Here is a 25,133-nt window from a genome sequence, read left to right as displayed (position 1 = left end):
AGACTCTGACAAGCCTGTTTGCTCAAAGCGATTTCTTTTCGGGTTTTTTTTTTTTTTTTTTTTACATTTTTGGTAGGGTCTTTGGATCAGAGAGGTCGTCATCTCGCACCTACGGCTGTCTGTCATGTGCGCACATACACACACAAATGCTCAAATGCATGCACACAAATTCAGTACAGAATATACGTTTTCATGTTGTGTGGTAACTGACATTCCGATCGGCACTTATCTGAACACACTAAAACAGTGATTCTCAACTGGTGAGTCAGGAAACAAAAGTGGGCCTTGTCATGAACGGAACAGAGGATAGGACCCAAAAATACACGACTCCACTACAAATGGACAGTTTCAAAAAGAGAGAGGTTTAATATACGGGCAGGAGTCGGTAAACAGGCTGGCAATCCGAAAAGGCAACAGAATCCAAAAACGTGAGGCAAAACGGCAAGGTCGATCATCGGAACAGGGTCTAGTCTTACTGTGAGTCGGTGACGTGGAACCGAGGAATGCTGGTACGCGATGACAAAGTACAACGAACTGGCGACCAGAAAGAATGAGACAGGAGGTTAAATGCATGAGGTAATTAGGGTAAAGAAGGCACAGGTGGGGAAGATACTCTCAGGAGAAGGTGTGTACGAGGCAGGGGGAAAACAACATCCGGAACACACACCCATGACAGGCCTATTCTGGGTGGGTCGCAGACAGCTAGTAAAAAAATTACATGTAATCATCCTGATTTTCCCACCACAGAGGCGTACCAAGTTCGCACATGAAACATATTAGCTAATCGACAGGAAGTGTAGTCACCTCGCACTTCACCCACTAGTTTACTTTGTAAATAAATACAGTGCAGCCCAGCCTCTGGCTAGCGGATGTTATGGCAAGCTTTTGGCAGTGCATCCAACTCTTTTCAAACATCTTTTGATAATGTAATACACTATACATGTGTTTTCAGAGGCTATTTGTAAACAAAACCTCTTCTTCAATGTTCTTAACTTATAAAGCCTATAAAAATGGGGTGCGATTTTGCCACAAAAGGTAAATGCAGGTCCCAGTGTGACAACAGGTGGGACCTGAAACGCGCAGACAAAAGCGTTCACTACTGTCACTACTTGACAGACACAGACAGACATGCACACACACACACACACACACACACACACACGCATGCATGCGCAACCACACATACTGTAGATGAAAGAAAATGCCAAACACAAAATATTTCTGAAGACCTGCAATTTAGATTTGTTAAATTGCATAAAGCTGGAAAGGGTTAAAAAAAAGTATCTCTTAAAGCCTTTATGTTCATGGTAAAACAGATTATGTCTATAAATGGAGAGAGTTCAGCACAGTTGCTACTCCCCCTAGGAGTAGCCATCCTAGAAAAATGACTGCAAGACTGCTGAATGAAATGAAGAAGAATCCTAGAGTTTCGGCCAAAGACCTACAGAGATCTCTTGCACATGCTAAGTGCTCTGTCGACAAATCTACGATGAATAAAACAAACGAGGAGAAAGCCAATGCTGCCCAAAAAAAAAGCATTGCTACAGGTTTGAAGTGTGCAAAAGTGTGCCAAAAAGTTCCACAGCGCGATTGACAAACTGCTGTACATTTTTGGTTGAGGGACCATCATGGTTTCAGACTGCTTGTTCCTTCAGGGCCTGGACACAGTGCTATCATTGACGGAAAAATCAGTTCCCAATTTTAGTTCCCAAGACCTTTTGCAGGAGAACTTAAGACCATCTGTCTGACAACTGAAGCTAAATAAAGGATGGGTGATGCAAAAGAACAACAACCTGAAGGACAGAAATATATCAACGGCAGAATGGCTTCAACAGAAGAAAATACGCCTTCTTGAGTGGACCAGTCAGAGTCCTTACCTCAGTCCCATTGAGATGATGTGCCTTGACCTCAAGAGAGATTCACCCTAGATGCCCAAAGAATATTCTTAAACTGAAACACTTTTGTTAACGGGAGCGGTTCTAAATTCCTCCTGACTATTGTGGAGGTCTTCTCTGCAAAAACAGGTACCATTTGGTTGAGGTTATTGCTGCCAAAGGAAAGTCAACCAGTAACTGTTCTGTGCCGTGCTCTTACAGTCATCTTTACAGGACTGCCACACCTAGGGAGAGTAACAACAGTGCTCAACTTTCTTTACTTATAGACAATCTTTCTTGCCATGGACTGATGAACGTCAAGGCTTTTCGACATCCAGTACTTTTGTAACCCTTTCCAGCTTCATGTAAGTTAGTAACAAATTGAACTTGTACTGTAGGTCTCTGAGAGCTCTTTTATACGTGCCATAGTTCGGGAAATGCTTCTTGAGAATAGGAAACTCAAAACTGGTGTGTCTATTTATTTTTCAGGGCAAGGTATCTTTAACCTAGACCGCCAATCTCATCACATTGCACTCTAGATTGGCTGTCACCTGCCTCCAGCAAGCTCCTGAAGAAGTAATTTGCCGAGGCTGGAACTCCCATACTTTTCCCACCCCGCACTGTAAATTTAGTTAGTTCAGCAAAGACATAGAAATATATACTGCTATTGTTTTTGATTAAGCAGACTGTGTTTGTCTATTGTGGCTTAGATTAAAATCAGAGCCGTGTCCATTCACACAGAGAGAGGGTCCTCCATTTAAGCTTTACTTAAGCTTTCCCCCTGCTCCTTTGACTCTAATTACAGCGTTCGTTGCCTCATCATATGAGATAAGCTCACTTGTTGACCCACAGTTTCAAATTCAAGCGTGCGCACTATTTGCGCCTCTAAGAAACTTGTGTGCTTATTGTTGTTCCCCGCCACCTCAACTCTTCTTCTCAAGAAACTGGACAGGACAGTTTGTCGCGGATTTATTTATTTATTTTAATTTATTTATTATGATTTTTTATTTATTTATTTTTTGCTCTTTATTCTCTCTTCCCGCCCGGGGTTAGACGAGGCAGGTCAGAAAGTGATCTCCAAATAAGAAGATAATCTGTTTTGGATGGGGAGACTGTTTTCAACTGTAAACCGGATGCTGAACTGACTTGCGTGTGTGTGTGTGTGTGTGTGTGTGTGTGTGTGTTGTCCAACATCTGCTTGTTAAGGCTACCAGCCAGCAGCAGATGTTGGGCTTTTTACGCATTTCCGTGTTTCTTTTAATTGCATTTGTCAGGTGGACGTGTGAGTAAGTGTGTTACTGCTATTGATCAATGGACACACACCACATGCTGGTCAATGCACTTTTCTTCACTGGCAATTCTTCCACCTGTCATCCTGGGAAAATGGAGGGCCGCAGACATTTGGGAGGAGGCTTTAAACTCTTCATTTGAAGCTAGACATGTCAGTACCTCATGTTGTATCCAAGGGAGCTTGTTTACATTTACAATAATGTTGCATATTTTAAAATAAATAATAAATACATAATAATATAATAATAATAAATAAGACTACAATATATTGCAAAAATAAATAATGAAGTCAGGCAAGATGTCAATTGAAAGCAGTTTTGATTTCTCCCCAAGATGCCTATTTGACAGATATTTGGCTTCATACTGAGAGGTTTCAGATATTATATATTTACATAAATGGTTACATTGTTAATGAAATACCTCTCTGTAAAAAAACAGGCTTTTTTTTTTTTACAGCTCTTGTGTCGGATGTCATTACGGGTGTGCTCAGTCAGTGTATTTTTCTTCTGTTGTCAGATTTATAATAGTGCAAATCATTTCAAACAGCAGGCAACACTTTAGCTGGCTGCTGTTGTCCTCAGGGGCGATCCTCCCCTCAAATAAATCAGATTACAGCAAGTCGGATTTCGTTGCTACAGTGGGATCAAGGGATGAACTTAAAAACATGCACTCCATCTGAATGCGGCATCTGCATATGTACGTCTCTTACTGGGTTTTTTCCTTCTTGATTTTCTCTCCTCAGTGTGTCAGATTCTACCCAAAGGTGTCGTGTCGGTGATAGGTCCTGCGTCCAGCCCCGCCTCTGGCTCCACTGTCAGTCACATATGCGGCGAGAAGGAGGTGAGCGTCCTTCTTTCCTACTCACAAAAACTTTGCGGTTTCGGGCTTTGAGGTGAAATTTCATGATGATCCTAAAATGTACTGTAAGCTTTACAGGTAAACTTAAATTTGACCTTCTTAAAATTTTTGAAAGCACAACTGTTGCAGTCGCAGTACTTTTTGCACAACTTCTCTAAAAAGGAGCTGAATGGCAGAATTCACAACAGGTGTTTGAGCCATGAAAATTTACAAGAGCATCCTCTTCTGTGCCTTTCTGTGACTCTTCCAGTCTCTCTCTATCACAACATCGATTGATGTTGCATTTCCTAACCCTGCAAAACCAAACAACTCCCATGTAAAACTTAGAAATAAAGGTTTTATTCCAGAAACCGACAAACAGCATACGTATTTTACTGCAACTAAAAATCATCTTGTTTGAAGCCAAACACAAGCCCATATATGTTTCCATCATCACGTACTTGTCACTTGTCAAGAACATCCTCAAACATGTCTGCGCCAATGAGTTCTCATTAACTCGCTGCAAATATAGCTTTGATTGTGCTTAAAAATGAGTGTAAAATATTATGTCTTTCAACCGTATTCCCTCTGATAACTTGCGTGAAACAGTCCAAGAGAGATGATGTCATGAAACTCGTCATTGAGATTGGTGTTAGTGATCTGGGGCCTCATGTACAAAGACTTGCGTGGATTTCCTACTGAAACATGGCGTACTCTCAAATCCAGAAAGAGTCGTAAGCACAAAACTATCCATATGTATGAATCTGTGCGTCCGCATGAATCCAAGCACAATTCCTTCGTACATCCCAATCAACGTAGGTTTGTTCGCACATGTTGGAGTAGCTGACTCCTCCCTGTCCACGCCCACATTTAAATATGCAAATCATATTTAAATGAACCCTGCACCTGTGATCCCGATCTCTGCATGATCAGAAAAAAAGAAAATGAGCAAGGTAATGAAGAAACAAAAATGTGAAGTTGAGACGATTCTCAATGACGTGGAGGCGCGCAAGAAAATCCTCTTTGGCACGCTGTCCTCCGGCATTAACAACAAGCGACAGAGGAGTGAATGGGACAGCGTGTGTGCGGCTGTCAATGCTGCGGGGTTGGAACACCGCATACACGCTGAACTAAAAAAAGTAGTGGTCAGCCATTAAGGTGGATGTGAAGCAGAGGAAAGCTGCCCGCCGCCAAAGTGTGGCCAAAACAGGCGGAGGAACCGGCGCGGAGGGCCTCATCCCGTTCGTGGTGGCTGACTCTGATCACCCCAGAAGGTTAACACCATTCATTTTTACAACTCATAACAAATGTGTTCATACAGTAACCTACGCTCAGCTCTGTGAGATACAGGTTCATGCGTAAATGTTGTATGTATGGTATTTGTAATAAATCTTTTGAATTCAAATAGAAGCATGTGAGCATATTAAAGAGGATATAAAAAACTTTGACTCCTGTTTGATTACTCAATTTATTTTAATACGAGAGGACACGCAGTCGCAGCTACGCGCTATATGTTCGGGGCATTTGTCCACTGTCCCCGGTGTCTCTGGTGTCACAGACGCGGAGGATTCGTCCACCGTTCCTGGCGTCTCCTCCGGCATGCCCAGCGTCTCCGACGCCATTACGCTCCAACTGCCGGCTGCTGCTGGCCGCCCAACTGGCCGTGTCCTCTGCCGTGCACACTGTTAAAAAGAGTCCTTTGAATTTACTTAATTTGAACATGTACATCGGTTGCACATGATTAAAAGGTGTTAAAATGACATAATTTACCCCTCTTCTAAAACAATATGTATAATTGATGACATAATTTACCCCTCTTCTCCTAAAAAAATGTTCATTTCAACACATTTTAATCATGTCCAACCGATGTACATGTTCAAATTAAGTAAATTCAAAGGACTCTTTTTTTACAGTGCATGTGCTGGAGTCACAAGAAGAGATTGCAATATTGAGGGCAATAGGTGGCATAAATGATCGCCTTTGATCAATTGATAGGTGTCCTCACAAATATCAGTGATTCATTCAATTCTACTTGTTAACAAATGAATTGTTCATGTCTCTCTGATGTGCAGATTTATTATAACAGTTTCCCAGCAGGCGGCACGGTGGAAGACTGGCTAGAGCATCTGCCTCACAGTTCTGAGGACCGGGGTTCGATCCCCGGCTCCGCCTGTGAGGTGCTTGCATGTTCTCCCCGTGCCTGCGTTGGTTTTCTCCGGGCACTCCGGTTTCCTTCCACAAAACATGCATGGTAGGTTAATTGACAACTGTAAATTGCCCATAGGTGTGAATGTGAGTGTGAATGGTTGTTTGTTTATATGTGCCCTGCGATTGGCTGGCAACCAGTTCAGGGTGTACCCCGCCTCCTGCCCGATGATAGCTGGGATAGGCGCCAGCACGCCCGCGACCCAGGAAATGTATTGGTAGATTGACGGATCGATCAAGAAGTTGCGTAAAACGTACTGAAACATTGAACAGCTAGCCATGTGAATGCCAAATTGGCAAATACAATGATTTGCAAATCATGTACAACCTATATTTAATTGAATACACTACAAAGACAAGATATTTAATGTTCAAACTGATCAACTTTATTCTTTTTAGCAAATAATCATTAACTTAGAATTTTATGGCTGCAACATGTTTACCACTGTGTTAAATCACCTTTTCTTTTCACAACATTGAGTCAACTAATTGTTGAAGCTTTGTAGGTGGAATTCTTTCCCATTCTTGCTTGATGTACAGCTTCAGCTCTTCAACAGTCCGGGATCTCCGTTGTCGTATTTTACGCTTCATAATGCGCCAAACGTTTTCAATGGGGGACAGGTCTGGACTGCAGGCAGGCCAGTCTCGTACCCGCACTCTTTTTCTACGAAGCCACGCTGTTGTAACACGTGCAGAATGAGGTTTGGCATTGTCTTGCTGAAATAAGCAGGGGCGTCCATGAAAAAGACGTTGCTTGGATGGCAGCATGTGTTTCTCCAAAACCTGTATGCATTTCAAAACCATTTCAGCATTAATGGTGCCTTCACAGATGTGTAAGTTACCCATGCCATTGGCACTAACACAACCCCATACCATCACAGATGCTGGCTTTTGAACTTTTCGTCCATAACAGTCCGGCTGGTTCTTTTCCTCTTTGGCCCCGAGGACACAACGTCCACAATTTCAAACAACTATTTGAAATGTGGACTCGTCGGACCACAGAACACTTTTCCACTTTGCATCAGTCCATCTTAGATGAGCTCGGGCCCAGTGAAGCCGGCGGCGTTTCTGGATGTTGTTGATAAATGGCTTTTGCTTTGCATACTAGAGTTTCAAGTTGCACTTACAGATGTAGCGCCGAACTATATTTACTGACATTGGTTTTCTGGTTTGATGCAGTGCCGCCTGAGGGATCGAAGGTCGCGGGCATTCAATGTTGGTTTTCGGCCTTGCCGCTTACATGCAGTGATTTCTCCAGATTCTCTGAACCTTTTGATGATATTATGGACTGTAGATGATGAAATGCTTAAATTTCTTGCAATTGTACATTGAGGAACATCGTCCTTAAACTGTTTGACTATTTTCTCACACACTTGTTCACATAGAGGTGAACCTCGCCCCATCTTTGCTTGTGAATGACTGAGCAATTCAGAAAAGCTCCTTTTATACCCAGTCATGGCACCCACCTGTGGGATGTTCCAAACAGGTGTTTGATGAGCATTCCTAAACTTTCTCAGTCTTTTTTGCCACCTGTCCCAGCTTTTGTGGAAGGTGTTGCAGCCATAAAATTCTAAGTTAATGATTATTTGCTAAAAACAATCAAGTTTATCAGTTTGAACATTTAATATTTTGTCTTTGTAGTGTATTTAATTAAATGTAGGTTGAACATGATTTGCAAATTCTGTTTTTATTTATGTTTAACACATCCAAACGTCATTGGAATTGGGGTTGTACTTCATAATGTCTCTTTTGATTGTATTGCCTCTTGAATGGGTCTTCATCATGAATGGCATCAATATTACTGTACAGTAGGTACGGAAAGTTTTCAGAGCCCTTTAAATTTTTCACTCTTTGTTATATTGCAGCCATTTGCTGAAATCATTTAAGTTATTTTTTTCTTCATTAATGTACACACAGCAACCCATATTTAAAAAAAAAAAAAAACGGAATTGTTGAAATTTTTGCTGATTTATTAAAAAAGAAAAACTGAAATATCACACAGCCATAAGTATTCAGATCCTTTTCTGTGACACTCATATATTTAACTCGGGCGCTGTCCATTTCTTCTGCTCATCTTTGAGATTGTTGTAGACCTTCATTGGAGTCCAGCTGTGTTTGATTATTCTGATTGGACTTGATTAGGAACGCCACACCCCTGTCTATATAAGACCTTACAGCTCACAGTGCATGTCAGAGCAAATGAGAATCATGAAGTCAAAGGAACTGCCTGAAGAGCTCAGAGACAAAATTGTGGCAAGGCACAGATCTGGCCAAGTTTACAAAAACATTTCTACTGCACTTAAGGTTCCTAAGACCACAGATCAGAACCCTTCCTACAGCTGGCCGTCCGGCCAAACTGAGCAATCTGGGGAGAAGAGCCTTGGTGAGAGAGATAAAGAAGAACCCAAAGATCACTGTGGCTGAGCTCCAGAGATGCAGCCCTCCACCAGTCTGGGCTTTATGGCAGAGTGGCCAGTATGTGTGGAGAAAAACCAGGCACTGCTCATCAACTTTTCAAATACAGTCCCGACAGTGATGCATGGTGGTGGCAGCATCATGCTGTGGGTGTGTTTTTCAGCTGCAGGGACAGGGAGACTGGTTGCAATCGAAGAAAAGATGAATGCGGCCAAGTACAGGGATATCCTTGACAAAAACTGTGGGGGGAAAATGAACTTAAATGATTTTAGCAAATGGCTGCAATATAAAAAAAGAGTGAAAATCTTAAGGGGGTCTGAATACTTTTCGTACCCACTGTATGCTCTTCCTCGTCCTTGCAGATACCGCATGTGAAGATCGGCCCGGAGGAGACACCCCGCCTGCCGTACCTCCGGTTTGCCACCGTCACCTTGTATCCCAGCAATGAGGACCTGAGCCTGGCTATCGGGGCCATCCTGCGCTCCTTCAGCTACCCATCGGCCAGCCTGGTTTGTGCCAAGGCCGAATGTGAGTAAAGTGAGACGTTGGAGTCATCCACTGAAAAGTAACAAGTAACTAGTAACAATCAAATTAACAAACCATAGAATCCCAGGCTGCCCTTTTGGCCCCACCTTTTGAGATCTACAAAAAGCTTTCTTCAAATAGAAGTCCACTCATACTGTAGGGAGCTCCATTTGGAGAAAAAAAATGCCTCTCCTCAAATAGATGCCTACATTGACCTGTCTGGGGAAATAAACGTGGTGTAACTGTAATTATCTCACTTCACTATTGTCACACGGGACATTATAGAGCTAACTACTGAGCCCATTTGAACTCTGTTGCTAACCAAAAAGCAGCACTCACCAAAGTCCATAAACAATCTCTCAGATTAATTTATTTGTATGAGAGGTTAAATTATTTAAAGAATGACTGGAGAAGCGGTACAGAAAATGGATGAATGGATGGCTGTCTTAAAGACGCATTCCCATACTCATAAACACTTCAAATTAGGGCTGGGGCTATCGAATATTTTTAGAATTGATTATTCTACTGATCATCCCGCCGATTATTCTTGTAATCACATAAAGATTTTGCATAATACCAACACGACATATGCACTTGCACTGCAGGTATTCTTTTTTTCCTTCATGGAGTCACCGTCCTCACGTTCTACACTGTATTATCCGTGACTTTGAATGTTTGTGGCTTTAAAAGGAGGGGCCTGGCCTGTTGAGTGACGTGGGATTCAGCAAATGAGAGTGTAGAGTTGGCTGACTGTTAACTGGCTAACACGTTTGCCAATCTGCGTATTGAGTGCCTGGACGTCAGTTGTGGCAGTACAGCTAGTGTATGAATGTGCTTGTTAGTTAGTATGTTTATTTTGTTACTGTTTGCTCAATAAAGTGATTGAAAGTGCACTGGTGGCTGTGCACATCCTTTACCACCTGTGGAGGGATTAAAATTAATTCTCACTCGAGCTGTTGAAATGAATTTGTTGTTAATGCATTAACGCAGTCCCTTTAATGCCACACATTTTTTTTATGCTCGATTAACGCATGACCCTTGAGTGGGCTGCACCTGTTGTGCATGTGTTTTGTTGAGTGTGCTGTTCCTGCTGTGCAAGTCTTGGTCTCTTAGGGTCAGTGCGGTGCATGCATGGCGATAACACACTTACAGTACATTAGTTAAATGACCAGAAGAAGAAAGTCACGGTTAAGCTGCATTAGTATTTCTCATTACAGAGTAGGAAGGATACATGCTTGTGAGTATTGTAATATTATCTGTGTGTGTGTGTGTGTGTGTGTGTGTGTCCCTACAAAGTTTGTGCATGAATATTCATTATTTAAGGGGAAATGACTTCCGCGACTTCGAGGCAAATTTTTGTTAGACCGTCAATGGGGCTTTACATTGTGTGTTAGCATTAAGCTGGCGATTTAAGAATGTGTTGTATTTAAATGTACAATCACATTGTGTGTAATACTTTAGTTTTACAGTAACAGTACAGCACAGAGTCAAGTTCCGTAACAGTTTTGCGGTATGTGCTCATCATTGTTTCTTTTCGGGCTTGAATTTGAAATGCTGCAATAATAAGATTTGCATAAGAAACACATTTGTCCACTCATATGTTAATAAAAGTATTAAAAAGGTGAAAAGTATCATTTTATTGTACAGTTAGAACAGATGCAAAATGTGTCACTAATTTACGATTAATCGCAAGTTAACTACTGAGGCAATCATGCAATTAATCACGATTAAAGATTTTAATCGATTGACAGCCTTCGTTCTATCTAGTGGTGGTAGGCTATATTAAATTGAGTCTGCAGTAAGAGTCCATGTGAAAAAAATATCACCTTAAAAACCTTAAAATCTCACGATATAGCAAAAAATCTGCGAAATAAAATTAGATATGTACGATTTAAAAATCTGTGAGAGACTGCGAAAAGTGAGCTAAGATATGGCGAGGGACAACTGTAATTCAATATCAATAACAGTGGTTAACACATTTTTAACTTATTTTTATCACTTGTATGACAGTTTAGAATGTTAAAATGTTACTTAAAATATCAGCTGTGCAGTCAACAAAGGTTTTATGATGGAATTGAATCCCTGGAATAGATTACTGTACTTTGTATGTTTTTGTTCTGTCTTTAAAGGGCCAGCAGGTAACATTTTGGCTGCCGTAATGTCGTGCAGTTGTTGTGTTGATGTATTATTGTGTGATTTTTAAAAGCGTGCGTGTTTCGACTGCTTATCATGGTTTGGACGGCGATCATAAAGTTGCACTCACGCTGAAGGCTTATTTTTCTTTTATTTATTATACTCGTGTGCATATCCTCCTCGGAGACTTGTCAGACTGTGCTCAGCTAATAATAAAAATTATTTTGGAACGCTTTCCAGTTTTTCCGAGGAAGAAAATTATGAGGCACTCAGACAGCACGGGAGCGTCAGGGTAGTAGTGGGGGAATTATATATATATATATATATATATATATATAGATATAGATATACAAGGTGATTAAAAAGTAACTCCCTATTTTTAAGTACTTGGAATTTATTTCTGAACTATAATTCTTACAAGAAATGAACATGAGAAGAAAGTGTATTGCATGGAGTTTTATTTAAAATTCAATACGGGTGCCAGCATTAGCCACCAGTTTCTCAAGCCGCCTGGGAACCGCATTAACTGATTTCACAAGGAACTCTTGTGGGATGGAAGACATAACTTCTCGTATTCGCCCGTCAAGTTCTTCCAAAGTCGTTGGTTTGGTAGAATAGACTTGCTCCTTACATCATGGAACATACACAAATTTTTTTTAAAAAATATTACAACATATGAATAAATTATAAGTATTTTAAAATAGGGAGTTACTTTTCAACCACCCTGTATATATATATTTTTTTATTATTATTTTTTTTTTTTAAAGAGCACATAATTCATTCATTATTTCGTTGTTAGATGGATGGCGGGTGAATGGCGCATGCTGTGGTGCGAAAACCTGGGGTCCACTGAAGTCTATGGAGGCCTTTGAAAAGGCACAAACAAAAGCGTCACTAAGATCCGGTCATTATCCTATGGCTTGAATAGAAGGGCTCCCCATGGCTTTTTTTGGAGCCCGATTCCTTAATGACCCGTCGTTTCATTGACTTCCAAAAAGCTTTTCTTGTGACGTCTTTTACACGTCAGATCTTTTTAAATGAATGCTGATGATAAGAGAGGCTGATCCGTGCAGCCTTGTGGGTTCTGAACCGAAAGGGGTTGTGAGGACAAGTTAACCATTGTGTGATAAAAGTCATGTAAAATAAAACTCGTGCAGCATGTTGGTGTTGTGGTTAGCATGTCTGCCTCTCAGTTTTGAAGTTCTCGGGTTGAATCTCAGTTTGCACGTTCTCCCCATGCTTGCCAGGGTTTTCTTCGGGTATCCTGCCTTTCTCTCACACTTCGAAAATATGAAACTTGCCAATTAAATAAAATGAGAAAAATGGGAAATTCTATGTTAGTGATATTTTTGCATTTTATGTAAAATAGTTATTTTTCTCATAAAATTATAATTGATGCTATTTTTTTTTATTTTGTAATTTATAAATAATCTAAATACAATAAATTAGCCAATTAATAAAAACACAAGTAGAGCTGCAAATAGCTATGAACATGCCCTCGCACCCTTGAACATGTTACTGGCACGTTGGGGTGCTGCCACATTGGGGATCATAACCTGGGCTCCTTGGTTAAAATTTTGTACCGTGCGCTACCGAGACATTTTTGTAAAAGGGCACAATAAACCTCTACTGTAAGATGTATTTTTTTTTTGCCAGCACTGATGTGTGTTCAAAGTTTAATATGTTTGCATGCTCTCCCCGTGCCTGTGTGAGTTTTCTCCGGGCACTCCGGTTTCCTTCCACATTGAAGACATTAATTGAAGACTCTAAATTGCCCTTAGGTGTGAATGTGAGTGCGAGTGGTTGTTTGTTTATGTGTGCCCTGCGATTGGTTGGCAACCAGTTCAGGGTGTACCCCGCCTCCTGCCCGAAGATAGCTGGGATAGGCTCCAGCACGCCCGCGACCCTTGTGAGGAGAAGCATCACAGAAAATGGATGGATGGATGGATGTTTGCATGCATGTTTAGACCATTGTTTGCTTTATGAACAGTGCATCGTTTGGCAAAAGCTCAAAAGCTTTGCGTTTTCGCCAGCCTTAAGACGCTTCTGAGCAAATACAAGGTAGAGGTGATTAATCTGGTAGTGGGAGAACATCTAAGTATGAAACGTCATTTCCTTTTGCCAGTAGGTAGTGCTGTGCTGTTTGCCCGTGGCAAACAGGTCCTTGGTGAGGTACCAGACAAAGCACGGCAAAAAGACTCGTATAATGAAAAATATTAATGGATTGAGGTTTCCCTTGGCCGGATGCGGGTCACCGGGGCCCCCCTCTGGAGCCAGGCCTGGAGGTGGGGCTCGAAGGTGATGGGGCCTGGCCGGGCACTGCCTGAAAGGGTAACATGGGTCCCCCTTCCCATGGGCTAACCACCTGTGGGGGGGGGGGGGGGGGGGGGGGCATAGGGGTCAGGTGCAGTGTGAGCTGGGTGGTGGCCGAAGGCAGGGACCTTGGCGATCCGATCCCCAGCTAGAGAAGCTGGCTCTAGGGACGTGGAATTTCACCTTTCTGGCAGGGAAGGAGCCCGAGGTGGTGTGTGAGGTCGAGAGGTTCCGACTAGATATAGTCAGGCTCGCCTCCACACACGGCTTGGGCTCTGGTACCAGTCCTCTTGAGAGGGGTTGGACTCTCTTCCACTCTGGAGTTGCCCACGGTGAGGAGCGCCGAGCAGGTGTGGGTATACTTACTGCTCCCCGGCTCGGCACCTGTACGTTGGCGTTCAGTGGACGAGAGGGTTGCCTCCCTCCGTCTTCGGATGGGGGGGACGGGTCCTGACTGTTGTTTGTGCCTATGCACCAAACAGAGTACCCACCCTTTTTGTAGTCCTTAGAGGGGGTGCTGGAGAGCGCTCCCGCTGGGGGCTCCATCGTTCTGCTGGGGGACTTCAGTGCTCACATGGGCAATGACAGTGAGATCTAGAAGGGCGTGATTGGGCGGAACGGCCCCCCGATCAGAACCCGAGCGGTGTTCTGTTATTGGATTTCTGTGCTCATCACGGCTTGTCCATAACGAACACCATGTTCAAGCATAAGGGTGTCCACACATGAATTTTGTGGCGAATGACATTTGAAATGCAAAACTCTATGCCCCACCCACATCATAGTATGGCGAAATAAAAAGCTTTTCACAACTTTTAATATCACAGGTCTTGAGATGGTACAGAGCAACTTTGAAGTCAGTCGGATGAAACCTCTGGGACAAGTTTGCAAAAGTATGACTTGATAATGCAAATGCTTAGATTAAAAAACGAAACGGGCCTAATATGACTAACGGGCCATACTTTGCCCACCCCTTCCTTAGCTGCTTGCTGAACTGAGAGATCTTTCCCTTCTTCTGTAACATACATATGGTGATGTATCCCGCATGTTTATTACCCGCCTCGAATACCACGTAATTGCTGTACCGTGATCGCCCTAATTGATTTCTACCGCAGGTTTCTTTTCTCAAATTTCTTTCATTTATTTATTTTTTTATTTTTTTAAACAAGGTTATCACACTGGAAGACTCTGACCCACTTGGATGTGCTATCTTATCGCCATGGAGCCGGTTGCCATGGCTGCGGGAAAGGTGCTAACTGCCACTCAGCCAGCTTGTTCCACACTCTCGCAATGACGGTGTGGGCGTACGTGTAGCTGCCGCTCGTGCATTTGATTGTCCTGCTACATTCTGCACTCTTTTTTTTTTTTTTTTTTTTGTGTGTGTGTATTTGTTGCTCACTTCGCCCAGCATGCATTGGGACACACAGTTTTCTGTGTGTGTGTGTGTGTGTGTGTGTTTGTTTGAGCCAGGCAACCACTTGTCTTCATCCTGTTGTCATTTGGGTTAGGCTCCAATTCACCCTAATGAGGATAAGTGCTATAGAAAAGGAATTGAATAAAAATGTGGCATGATGTGTTAGTGGTTAACACTTCTGCCTTGCTGTCAAATGTTCTGGGTTTGAATCGCGGATTGTGTGGTGTTTCAAAGGGTTTTCTCCTGCTCTGCATGTCCCCTGTGGTTGGCTGGTGACCAGTCCAGGGTGAACACTGCCTCTCCCCCCAAGTCAGCTGGAATAGTTTCTAGCTCACCTGCCACCCTAATGAGGACAAGCACTCGAGAAAATGAAAGGATTAAAGATAGGATGGCACAGTGTGAAAAGGTTACAATCGCCGCCTTACGCTCAAATGTTCTGGTTTCAAATTCCGTTTGCCGAAGGTTTTTTTTTTTTTTTTTTTTCGTACCTACCTCCAACATTAGAAAAACGTGTTTTAAATACATTGAAGACTCAAAATCTACCATAGGTCTGAATTTGAATGTGATTGGTTGTTTGTCTATATGCGCCCTGTGATTGGCTGCCAACCAGTCCAGGGTGTAGTCCACCTTTCGACCAAGTTCTACTGCTGTCTTTCATTTTCTTTTGTTTCGTGTGTGCGTGTGTTTTAGTGCTTGTGAGTTTTAATGCATGTGTTTTAGTGTGTGTGTTTTAGTTTGTGTGTAGGTTTTAATGTGTGTGTGTGTGTTTTAGTTTGTGTGTGTATTGTAGTGCCTGTGTTGTATTGCATGTGTGTGTATATTTTACTTTGTGTTTTAGTGCATGTGAGTTTTAATGCATGTGTTTAGTGTGTGCGTGTATTTTAGTCTGTGTGTTTTAGTTTGTGTGTGTATTGTAGTGCCTGTGTTGTACTGCGTGTGTGTGTATATAAATTTTGCTATGTGCAATTTAGTGCATGTGTGTGTTTTAATGTTTTAGTGTGTGTTTTAATCTGTGTTTTAGTTTGTGTGTGTGTGTTTTAGTGCCTGTGTTGCACTGCGTATGTGTGTATATTTTAATGCGTGCATTTTAGTGTGTGTGTTTTAGTGCCTGTGGGTGTTTTAGTGTGTGTGTGTGTACTTGTGTGTGCATGTCAAGCAGACCACTACTTCATGTGTTGTTTACATCCACTGCAGTCGCACTTTTAATTCGAGTCGCTTTGCCCGTTTCTTAGGATGACAGCGTCCAATTTATTTTTCCTATCAATGCAGACGAAGACCATTCGTCCGCTCTCACTCTGACAAATGAGAGCAAACGTCTTCACATTAGGACAAAAAGACAGCTGAATTCAAGGTGACTTATTCCGCTGAGCAGCCTGGACAGAGACACATTCATAGGTCGCAGTTTAGTTGTCGAGTTGCTGTTTGTTGGTACTCCCCACGTTTTCCCATTTTCTGTTGCATGGTTATCATTTTTATCCTTCACCGTTCCGTATTCTATAGTTATTATCAAATGTTCCCTCTTTACCATCACTGTTGCCTATTTTCTGTTCTATTTTTATCATCACATTTTCCTCTTTGCCAGTTCCTGTTCTCTGGTTTTCATCGCATTTTTCCTCTGACAATTTCCTGCTGTGTGGTTATCATCACATTTTCTTTGCCACTTCCCGCTCTATGGTTATCATCGCATTTTCCATTTTGCAATTTCCCGTTCTATGTCATCATCAGACTTTCCTTTTCATTATCACTGCTGCCCATTTTCTGTTCTATGGTTATCATCACATTGGAACCGGTGCCATTTTCTTGTCGTATGGTTTTCATCACCCCTTCCCTCGTCCTATTTCATGTTCTATGGGTACCATGACATTTTCCCTCCTGGCCATCACTGATGCCCGTTTTTTTATTCTGCGGTTATCCGCGAACGTTGGCTCAAGTCTATTCTTCTTGTTTGTTGAAGACGTTCAAATTGAAGATACGTTTTGGATTACCATGACCGGCATGACTAAGAATGTACACATACGTACATTCTGTGGTTATCATCATATTTTTCCTCTTGGCCATCACCAGTGTCCATTTCCCGCTCTATGGTTATCATCTCGTTATCCACCATGACAGTCATTTGAGCTATTGTCCTCTTTTTTAGCGCGCCCGCGGCCGACGGTAAATGAATCCCTGGTCGCTTCGTCAAACGTGAGCGAGAGCTGCGAAGAATTTTTGGGTCATTTCCGACGCATCCTTTTCTCTCGCCGTGGCCGGGTAACAACGCGCTATCGTGAGACTCATTCCATTAAGCAGTCGTCACTGGATGGATGAGGTGGAGGATGGCGTGAGGGCGAGGTGTTTCATGCAAACAAAAAAAAGGGAAAATAATAGGACGGAGAGGCTAAAAGAGAGCAGAGAAAAATGTGTGACAAGCAGGGTGAGGGAAGAGAGGAAGCTGTAAAATGCATTGATTTTCCTCCCCTCCCTGCTCAAACTAATTAAAGTTTTGGCCTGCTTCAGTGATTACAGAGGCTTTCTCCCGCTGAAGGGCTCTATCCGCTACCTCTCTATCCCGATGCATGATGACGCGGCCTGCTCGCCTTCCTTTTAGACTCCCTCCCCTCCCATTTATTTACATAGCCGGGGGGTGCTTTACATTAGCGTTACAATTAGGCAACGGGAGAGTAGACTTTCCAGTCGAGGCTCACTCCACGCACAGTGTCGAGTGAGTCTCGACTGCCACTGGTTATGCTCATTACCCAAACGAAGAAGTTCCCGTGAAGCGAGAGAGGTAATAAGCTCCAGCGCACGAATTTTGGTCTTTCACCTCCTTTCTTCTACACGACTTTCATTTTACCATTCGGCTTTCAAACATACTAATCACAGTGGCGCTCAGAGGACTGAAAAACAATTATTGAGCTTTGACACAAACAGAGTGAATTGAAGTAGGCCTGAAGTCAAACCTCCTTCAAGATTAACATTTTTTTTTCTCCCATTGGAAATAGTCGAAATGGGAACTATGGCCAGCATATAACCTTTGTTAACTATACAGGCAATATTCAAGTCAGTGCTTAAAAGACTAAAATTCTCATTTATGCTTGGTTGACTCAAAAGGATTGTGTGAGATACAGTATGTTATAAATATGTAATAAATAAAATCTGTTGTAGATTCTTTTGCTTTGACTTGCGAGTAAACATTGAGATACAAGCGCTTTAAGGCGGCAATGAATTCAACTCGACTCCCTTCACAACAAGCAGCAGTTTAGCAGATAGAGAACAAATCGTCAAAAAACAAACAAAAAAACCAACAATTCAACTCCTATCACATTTAGAAAACATTTAACCTCTTCATTGATACCTTCTGTGGCAGCATGACAAACAAATGCTAAAGAAGAAGCTAAACCCGCTTGTGGAGTTAATCCATTAGATCAGGAGGTGGGCTCAAGTACCGCCTTTGATGTTTAATTTGCACAGATGGGCTGGCTCACTCCTTTTTTAATGATAAATAGTGAGGTTAAGCGGTACAGAAAATGGATGGATATTTCTGCTATTTTTAAAATTGCATTTCTTATTAATTTAATTATAATTTATTAACCAATTATTAAACCACGTTAAATGTGTATCGCTCGTGTCAGGCCTAAACGTGCTATGCCCAAAGTTAATATTTTTTCACAAATCTATACTCTTGGTCAGTCCCCACATGGGTCTGATATTTTTTACCAACTATTGACCAACTCAAGCGTTGAAAAAGGTTTCCTCTCTTTGCTGATACAATGTTGATGGTTTTGGAGATGCAGGGATTCCGCCTGACACTAGTTCTTTTATTATTTACAGTAAAGCAATTAACAAAAAATTGATAGGAAAGCAATTAACAAAATATTTTATTATACGAAAGAGTACAAGTGACTTTTGGCTATACAACATCACCAAAAATATTTTTACATTTTAATTAACCAATTTGGAGGGGGGTAAATTGCTAAATAAATGCAACAAATGTTATAGGACTCTTGATTTAAAAAATTTTTTTTTAAAAAAACTCCCAAAAATCAAGGACCCTTGGGAATTAGTTTTGAAAATAGATGGCAAATTTAAGAGTCTCGCAGTAATACAAGTCTCTTGATTTTTATTTTAAAAGTCAAGACTTTTGGAATATATGTTGCATTCGCTGCTTTTTTCATTCTTCCAAAATGTTATTAAATAAAATGTATTTATTCTTTTGTATTTAAAGTAACAACACTATATGCAATAATTGTACAGTGGTACCTTAACTTCCATTTAGAAAATTAGAACTGTATTGTATAAAAACAGAAAACACAGGGCAATGTAAAGATATAAACTGGTTTTAAGAAACTAATTACTGTACATACTGTAGATTTTCCTGTGCCTTTAAGGGGTGAGGCTTAGGAGCTGGAGTCACGTTGTCCACATAGTCTGCGTGTGAGCGTTTGGACATGAGTTGTGGCCTACAGCAGCGAGGGTTCTCATTTTGTGTTTGTGTGTGTGACTTTTTGTCCTGTTAAAAAAAACAGCTGAAAAAGCAGTGGCGACTGTGGCTCTCCTTACCCGCGTGCTAGGGCGTTACAGTACCGCAAGTTCACTACTAATTGCTCCATTTTTCCAAAGCAAAAAATCAACTCGAAGAACTCGTAAGTCGGGACACTTGTAAGTCAAGGTACCACCTAACTTACTACTAGCATCCCTGTCGTCGCCATGGCGACCCCAGATCACTCCTGTTTCACGTTGTGACAACAAGCAACAAAAAAACAAAACAATGATTCGTAGCTCATGGTTTCAAATAAATACTTCAAGAGGAATAAAAGAGTGACTATTCTTCACAGCAGCTCACAAATAATTTTCTTGAGCCGACAAAAACAATTACTTTTACTCAAAGCATAACTCAGCAGAGGCTTGAACACACATAAACCCTCAGCCCAGTGATATATAACCGTCTGAACAGTCCCTGCGAGGCAGCCACAAGTCTGCGCTGCGCTGATAGAGACATTGATATGCAGCCTGACATGCCATGTCGCTCTGCCTCAGGCCTGCTGAGATTGGAGGAACTGGTGCGCCGCTTCCTCATCTCCCGCGAGACGCTGTCAGTCAGGATGCTGGACGACAACCTGGACCCAACCCCGCTGCTCAAGGAGATCCGCGACGACAAAGTCGCCACCATCATCATCGACGCCAACGCCTCTGTCTCCTACCTCATCCTGAAGAAGGTCAGAGATCACACATATACTGTGCTCTTCAATGCATGCTTTTGGGCATGCTTGGTTTTGAACTTCAATATACAAACCAGGGAAAAAAACACGCCACATTAAACACATCAGTTGTAACGACCCGACACTATTCAAAGGAGAATAAGGGCTGCTGGAGGAAAGTTTGCTATTTTTTAGCCGTGTGTCCGCTGGTTTGGCATTTGCAAATTTGCCTATTTTCTTTTTGTTTGGTTGTTCGCTAAATACTTTTGGCGCTCAAGTCAAAACAAAAGTATTGCTTTGGCAGAATCTTGTTGCATCTTGGTGGCAAGGAACTATGTTGAATTTAGTTGAGGAGCTTCATGTAGTGTTTTGCCGCCATCGTGTGACATTTTAGTGCCAAGGAACTATGCTAATGTCAGTTGAGGAGCTTCATATAGGGGTCTGCCACCATCTTGCAGCATCTTGGTGCCAAGTAATGATGTTTAAGTGAGTCGAGGAGCTTCATGTTGTGCTTTGTCGCTATCTCGTGGAATTTTAGTGCCAAGGAACGATGTTGAAGTGAGTTGAGGAGCTTCATGTAGTGCTTTGACCCAATCTTGGTGCCAAGGAACTATGTTGAAATGAATTGAGTAGCTTCATGTAATGCTTTGCTGCTATCTTGAGGCATCATGATGCCAAGGAACTATGTTGACATAAATTGAGGACATTGAATTCGTGCTAATTTCTTCTCTTTTCACTCCCTGTAGGTTTTCACATACTTTTGTGCATATAGCGTAAGCACGAATGGGATATCATTAAAGCTCCCGTTGGTCTCCATATAGTGTGTAAAGCTAATCTGGTATACACAACAAAACTGTGGAAATAGCTTTACGTCTCCTTGTGTGTGTGTGTGTGTGTGTGTGTGTGTGTTTCCCCAGTAGGAATGCCAGATTCTAAAGTGAGCTTATTATCCATAGAATAGTCAAACTTTATAATTCCACGCAAAGTTCCACGGGCTATAGGCTTGCTCCAGTAAGCCGACGGATGTCTCTTTTTACCTTCCCAGGCCCCCCGCGGGGCCCATGTGAGGGACAATAATGACAACGGGACATCCTCGCATGGTCGCACAAAGTTTCTTAGGGGGTATTGTTCGGGATCTCTGTGATGACTCACTCCGGGTGCACGGGAGAGCCGTTTCACCCTCGGGGGGCCGGATGTTTCCCATGATGTAAAATAATGATTAACGTACACTCCATACTCCTCATATCTCCTGTCGTGTCCCCCAACATCAATTCCTTTTGCCCCAGTCGCCGCTTTCGCCTCTTCTCACCCACCTGTCTCTTTGTTATTGTCTTTTTTCCCCATTTGTCCTGCAGGCATCCGAGTTGGGGATGACATCACCATTCTACAAGTACATCCTCACTACCATGGTAAGAGTGCAGCCTTTGTCGCGCTCATGCATCCGTCTATTTTCTATAGCGCCTGTCCTTATGTGGCTCCCTTTTGGGTTAGCTGGAGCCTGTCCCAGCCTAAACCTAACCTTAAAAAAGGTCGCTTTCCATCACAATCCATTTTTTTCTACTATTTTATGCATAACACAGGTCAAAATGAGTCTGTGACATGGTTTAAGCTTGACATCTATGCGGTTTGTCAATTGAATGTAAAAGGCAATAAACGGCATAAGGCTTTCAAAACGGGTGGGTATGAAATCGCTGACAGTGTGACGCGGTTTTGTCAATTAACATTCAAGTACTGCGGCACGGTGACCGACTTGTTAGCACATCTGCCTCACAGTTCTGAGGACCCGGGTTCAAATCGGGCCTCGCCTGTGCAGAGTTTGCATGTCCTCCCTGTGCCTGCATGGGTTTTCTCCGGGTACTCCGGTTTCCTCCCACATCCCCAAAACATGCATGATAGGTTAAGAAGAAGAAGAAGAATCATCTTTTATTGTCATGAACGAAGTCTCTAAATTGTCCGTAGGTGTGACATTGCGAATGGTTGTTTGTTTATATGTGCCCCGTGATTGGCTGACGACCAGTTCAGGGTGTACCCCGCCTCTCGCCCAAAGATAGCTGGGGTAGGATCCAGCACGCCCGCAACCCTACTGAGGATAAGCAGTACGGAAGTTGGATGGATGGATATTCAAGTACTTGCCCATTTCATGTTTGGTACCCACCCCCTCAACTCACACAACAGGGCATTTCCGAGTTTCAAGCAAATGAGTCTTAGCCGCTGCCAAGTCATACAAATACAGCCTATAAAGTACACATACAGCATGTTTTACAAAAATACTTAACTACAAACATAATCTATGACATGACATAATGGATGAAATAGCAAAGCTTGCATTCGTTGTCGCCAGCGAAGATCATCACAGCAGGTTCAATTCAAATGAATGGGAGCGGATGACAAGCATAAGCTCAATATATCCCCCTCCCTTGTAATCCCTGCGATGACCCGGCTGGATACACGGCCACAGCGTTTGAGAGTGGAAAGATTTTGAATCCTCATATTATGTACTCGCTGATTTTTTTAAGCATTCAAATTTGGCAGGGTTGTTTCCAACGCTCTTTTCCATGATGTGTCAAACTTAAAAGGCATTGATTTTTACTTTACAGAGACTTTAAATTCAAGTGCAATAACTCAGAGTCAGTTTGCACATTAACCTTGATTTTGTTTTCACACCATGGAGTAGCATTCCAATTTCATTGTGCACTACAATCACAAAAAAAGGCTATTCTATTCGAACTATGACGCTTTACGAACGTACTAAAGAGATAAAGTAATGCAAAGCGGAAAAGGGTGAGATGCGGAAAAGTGCAGAGGACGGGCGAAGTGATGCTGACGCCTCGCCCCCTTTTTAGCATTTCGATTAATGTGTCACAGCCTTCGCTCTGCTGCCTGTTTTTATTCGTTCCCTCATCCCCCTTCTGTACGTGCCTCACATGCTATTTAGATGTTTACATGCGGGGCTGTGCAAAAGTCACCATTAAGATGCAAAGCTATGATGACAATACGCCATGAAGCCTATAAAGATGAACTTCAAAAGGCAGAGCTGTTACAGATGCTGGTCAACCTCCAGTTTATTCATATTAAGATCTGATCTAAGGTTGATGTCATGAAAATGTATAAGCAATGTTTCAAGTCACATTTTAACCAATATTGTGATTCTGAAGAGTTGGACTGTTTCATTGATGTAACAGCAACTCAAATTGTGAAATTCAATTCCAGGATGCGCGTCGTTATCCAGATCCTCAGCAACACTTCTTGTATAAAGTACATGAATACGATACTTGGGTAAAAGAACAAGTATTTTGAAAACCTAACCCATACATATCCCTAACCTTAATCATTAAACGTATCACCTGACCCTTAATACTATCTCTAACCCTAAACCGAATCCTGAAACCTGCTGCACAACGAGCGTTGCATCTGAACACGACTGGACCGTCGTGGCATCACAATCTCGGAGCTGTAACAGTCGATGAAAAATGTACATAAGCTTTCACAAAAAAAAAAAAAAAAAAAAAAATATGTTTCAGGTACTAAGCTATAACCGAGCTATACAAATACAATGTGTACAGTATATGAATATTGTGTTTTACGATCATCAATCCATCTATCCATTTTCAATACCGCTTGTCCCGTTCATCTTCGCAGAGTGCTGGAGCCTAATTTTATCATAATTAATTCATTCATTTTATTTCGCTTCTCCGGAGTCGGCTCACGGATGCAGCAGCTTTAGCAGGAAAGCTCAGCGTCAACGACAGCAATTTACAATAATATTTAATAATAATAATATTTCATTCATTTTATTTCGCTTCTCCGGAGTCTGCTCACGGAGGCAGCAGCTTTAGCAGGATAGCTCAGCGTCAACGACAGCAATTTACAATAATATTTAACTATATTTATAATTTCATGCGCACCTATGGCTAGAAAGCAAAGCATGGAGAGTCTGTTGCCAGAATGCACGGGTGCAGTCAGTGAAGAGGGTGATCGACAGCCTCTCAAAATACTCACATTCTTTCATTTATTCATGCCTCTTCCCTCTTATTGTGTCAATCGACTTCTTACTTGACAATCACGCCATGTTTTTGTGGTTCAACAAAAAGTAATACTACACTGTATCTGGAGCTTCAGAACTTGATACAGTCGCAGTTTTACCACTGGACTGGTAGATTCTCAATTGCTTTGTTTATGGGTGCGAGTCTCCAACTGCAATTTCTTTCACGATGTTCCACTTCAATCACATTCGGCCCCGTCGCTTGGTGTGCGACGGGCCTTACTGCTAACCCATGAACCTAACAACTAACTAATTATTTTCCAGTAAACCTTACCTCTAATCCCTAATCACCGAATCCTAACCCCCTAAATGTAACTTCTCAACCTTAACCCCAATCTTGAACCTAACTCCTACCTCTAGCTCTAAACCCAACAAATCCAACCCAAATACTAATTTTTACTTTAACACCTTATTTTTAACTAAACAAAACGGCATTTTCCTGACTAATAGCAGAAACTGGCATTACCCTATAACGAGCAACCCTTTATTGCTCAGTGACTGTTTTTCTCAATGTCTTTATGTCTCAAAAGTGTTCTTTGTCAGTTGACTGTCTGTTGTCGTACTAGAGCAGCTCCAACTACCGGAGACAAATTCCTTGTGTGTTTTTTCGACATACTCGGCAAATAAAGATGATTCTGATTCTGACTACTCTGAAAAAGGTCATTCCAATAACAAATGTGGTGGTGGTCTAACCTATAATAACACAGTGCTAAGAAAGTGGAGTAAGCCAACTGGAGCAGTTGTCTCACTATTGCTACTCTACTCCTCTCCTTGTTGTCAATCCTCTTCGAAGATTAAATGTTGTCAGACCCTCACTTCCTCACCACACTTCACTCTACACTGTATTTTTCTCCTCCGCTACGACAGCATGCGCTGTCAACACCATCACTTAAACTGTCTTCTCGTAG

General features: G+C 42.0%; 1 protein-coding gene across 5 annotated transcripts in view; it reads left to right on the top strand.

The window, feature by feature from the left end:
* The window catches only part of grik5 (glutamate receptor, ionotropic, kainate 5), a 204,305-nt gene that overhangs the window by 126,658 nt on the left and 52,514 nt on the right, over positions 1-25,133 (top strand). For all 5 annotated transcript variants that reach the window (XM_061776775.1, XM_061776772.1, XM_061776773.1 and 2 more), the window contains exons 6-9: positions 3,907-4,004; positions 8,984-9,149; positions 20,023-20,201; positions 21,539-21,592. In XM_061776775.1, coding sequence (XP_061632759.1) covers positions 3,907-4,004; positions 8,984-9,149; positions 20,023-20,201; positions 21,539-21,592 — 497 coding nt within the window. The remainder of the gene's footprint in view (positions 1-3,906; positions 4,005-8,983; positions 9,150-20,022; positions 20,202-21,538; positions 21,593-25,133) is intronic.

Source organism: Phyllopteryx taeniolatus, chromosome 6 (genome assembly GCF_024500385.1).
Source record: "Phyllopteryx taeniolatus isolate TA_2022b chromosome 6, UOR_Ptae_1.2, whole genome shotgun sequence".
Taxonomy (NCBI): Eukaryota; Metazoa; Chordata; class Actinopteri; order Syngnathiformes; family Syngnathidae; genus Phyllopteryx; species Phyllopteryx taeniolatus.
This window is presented reverse-complemented; position numbering and strand designations above follow the sequence as displayed.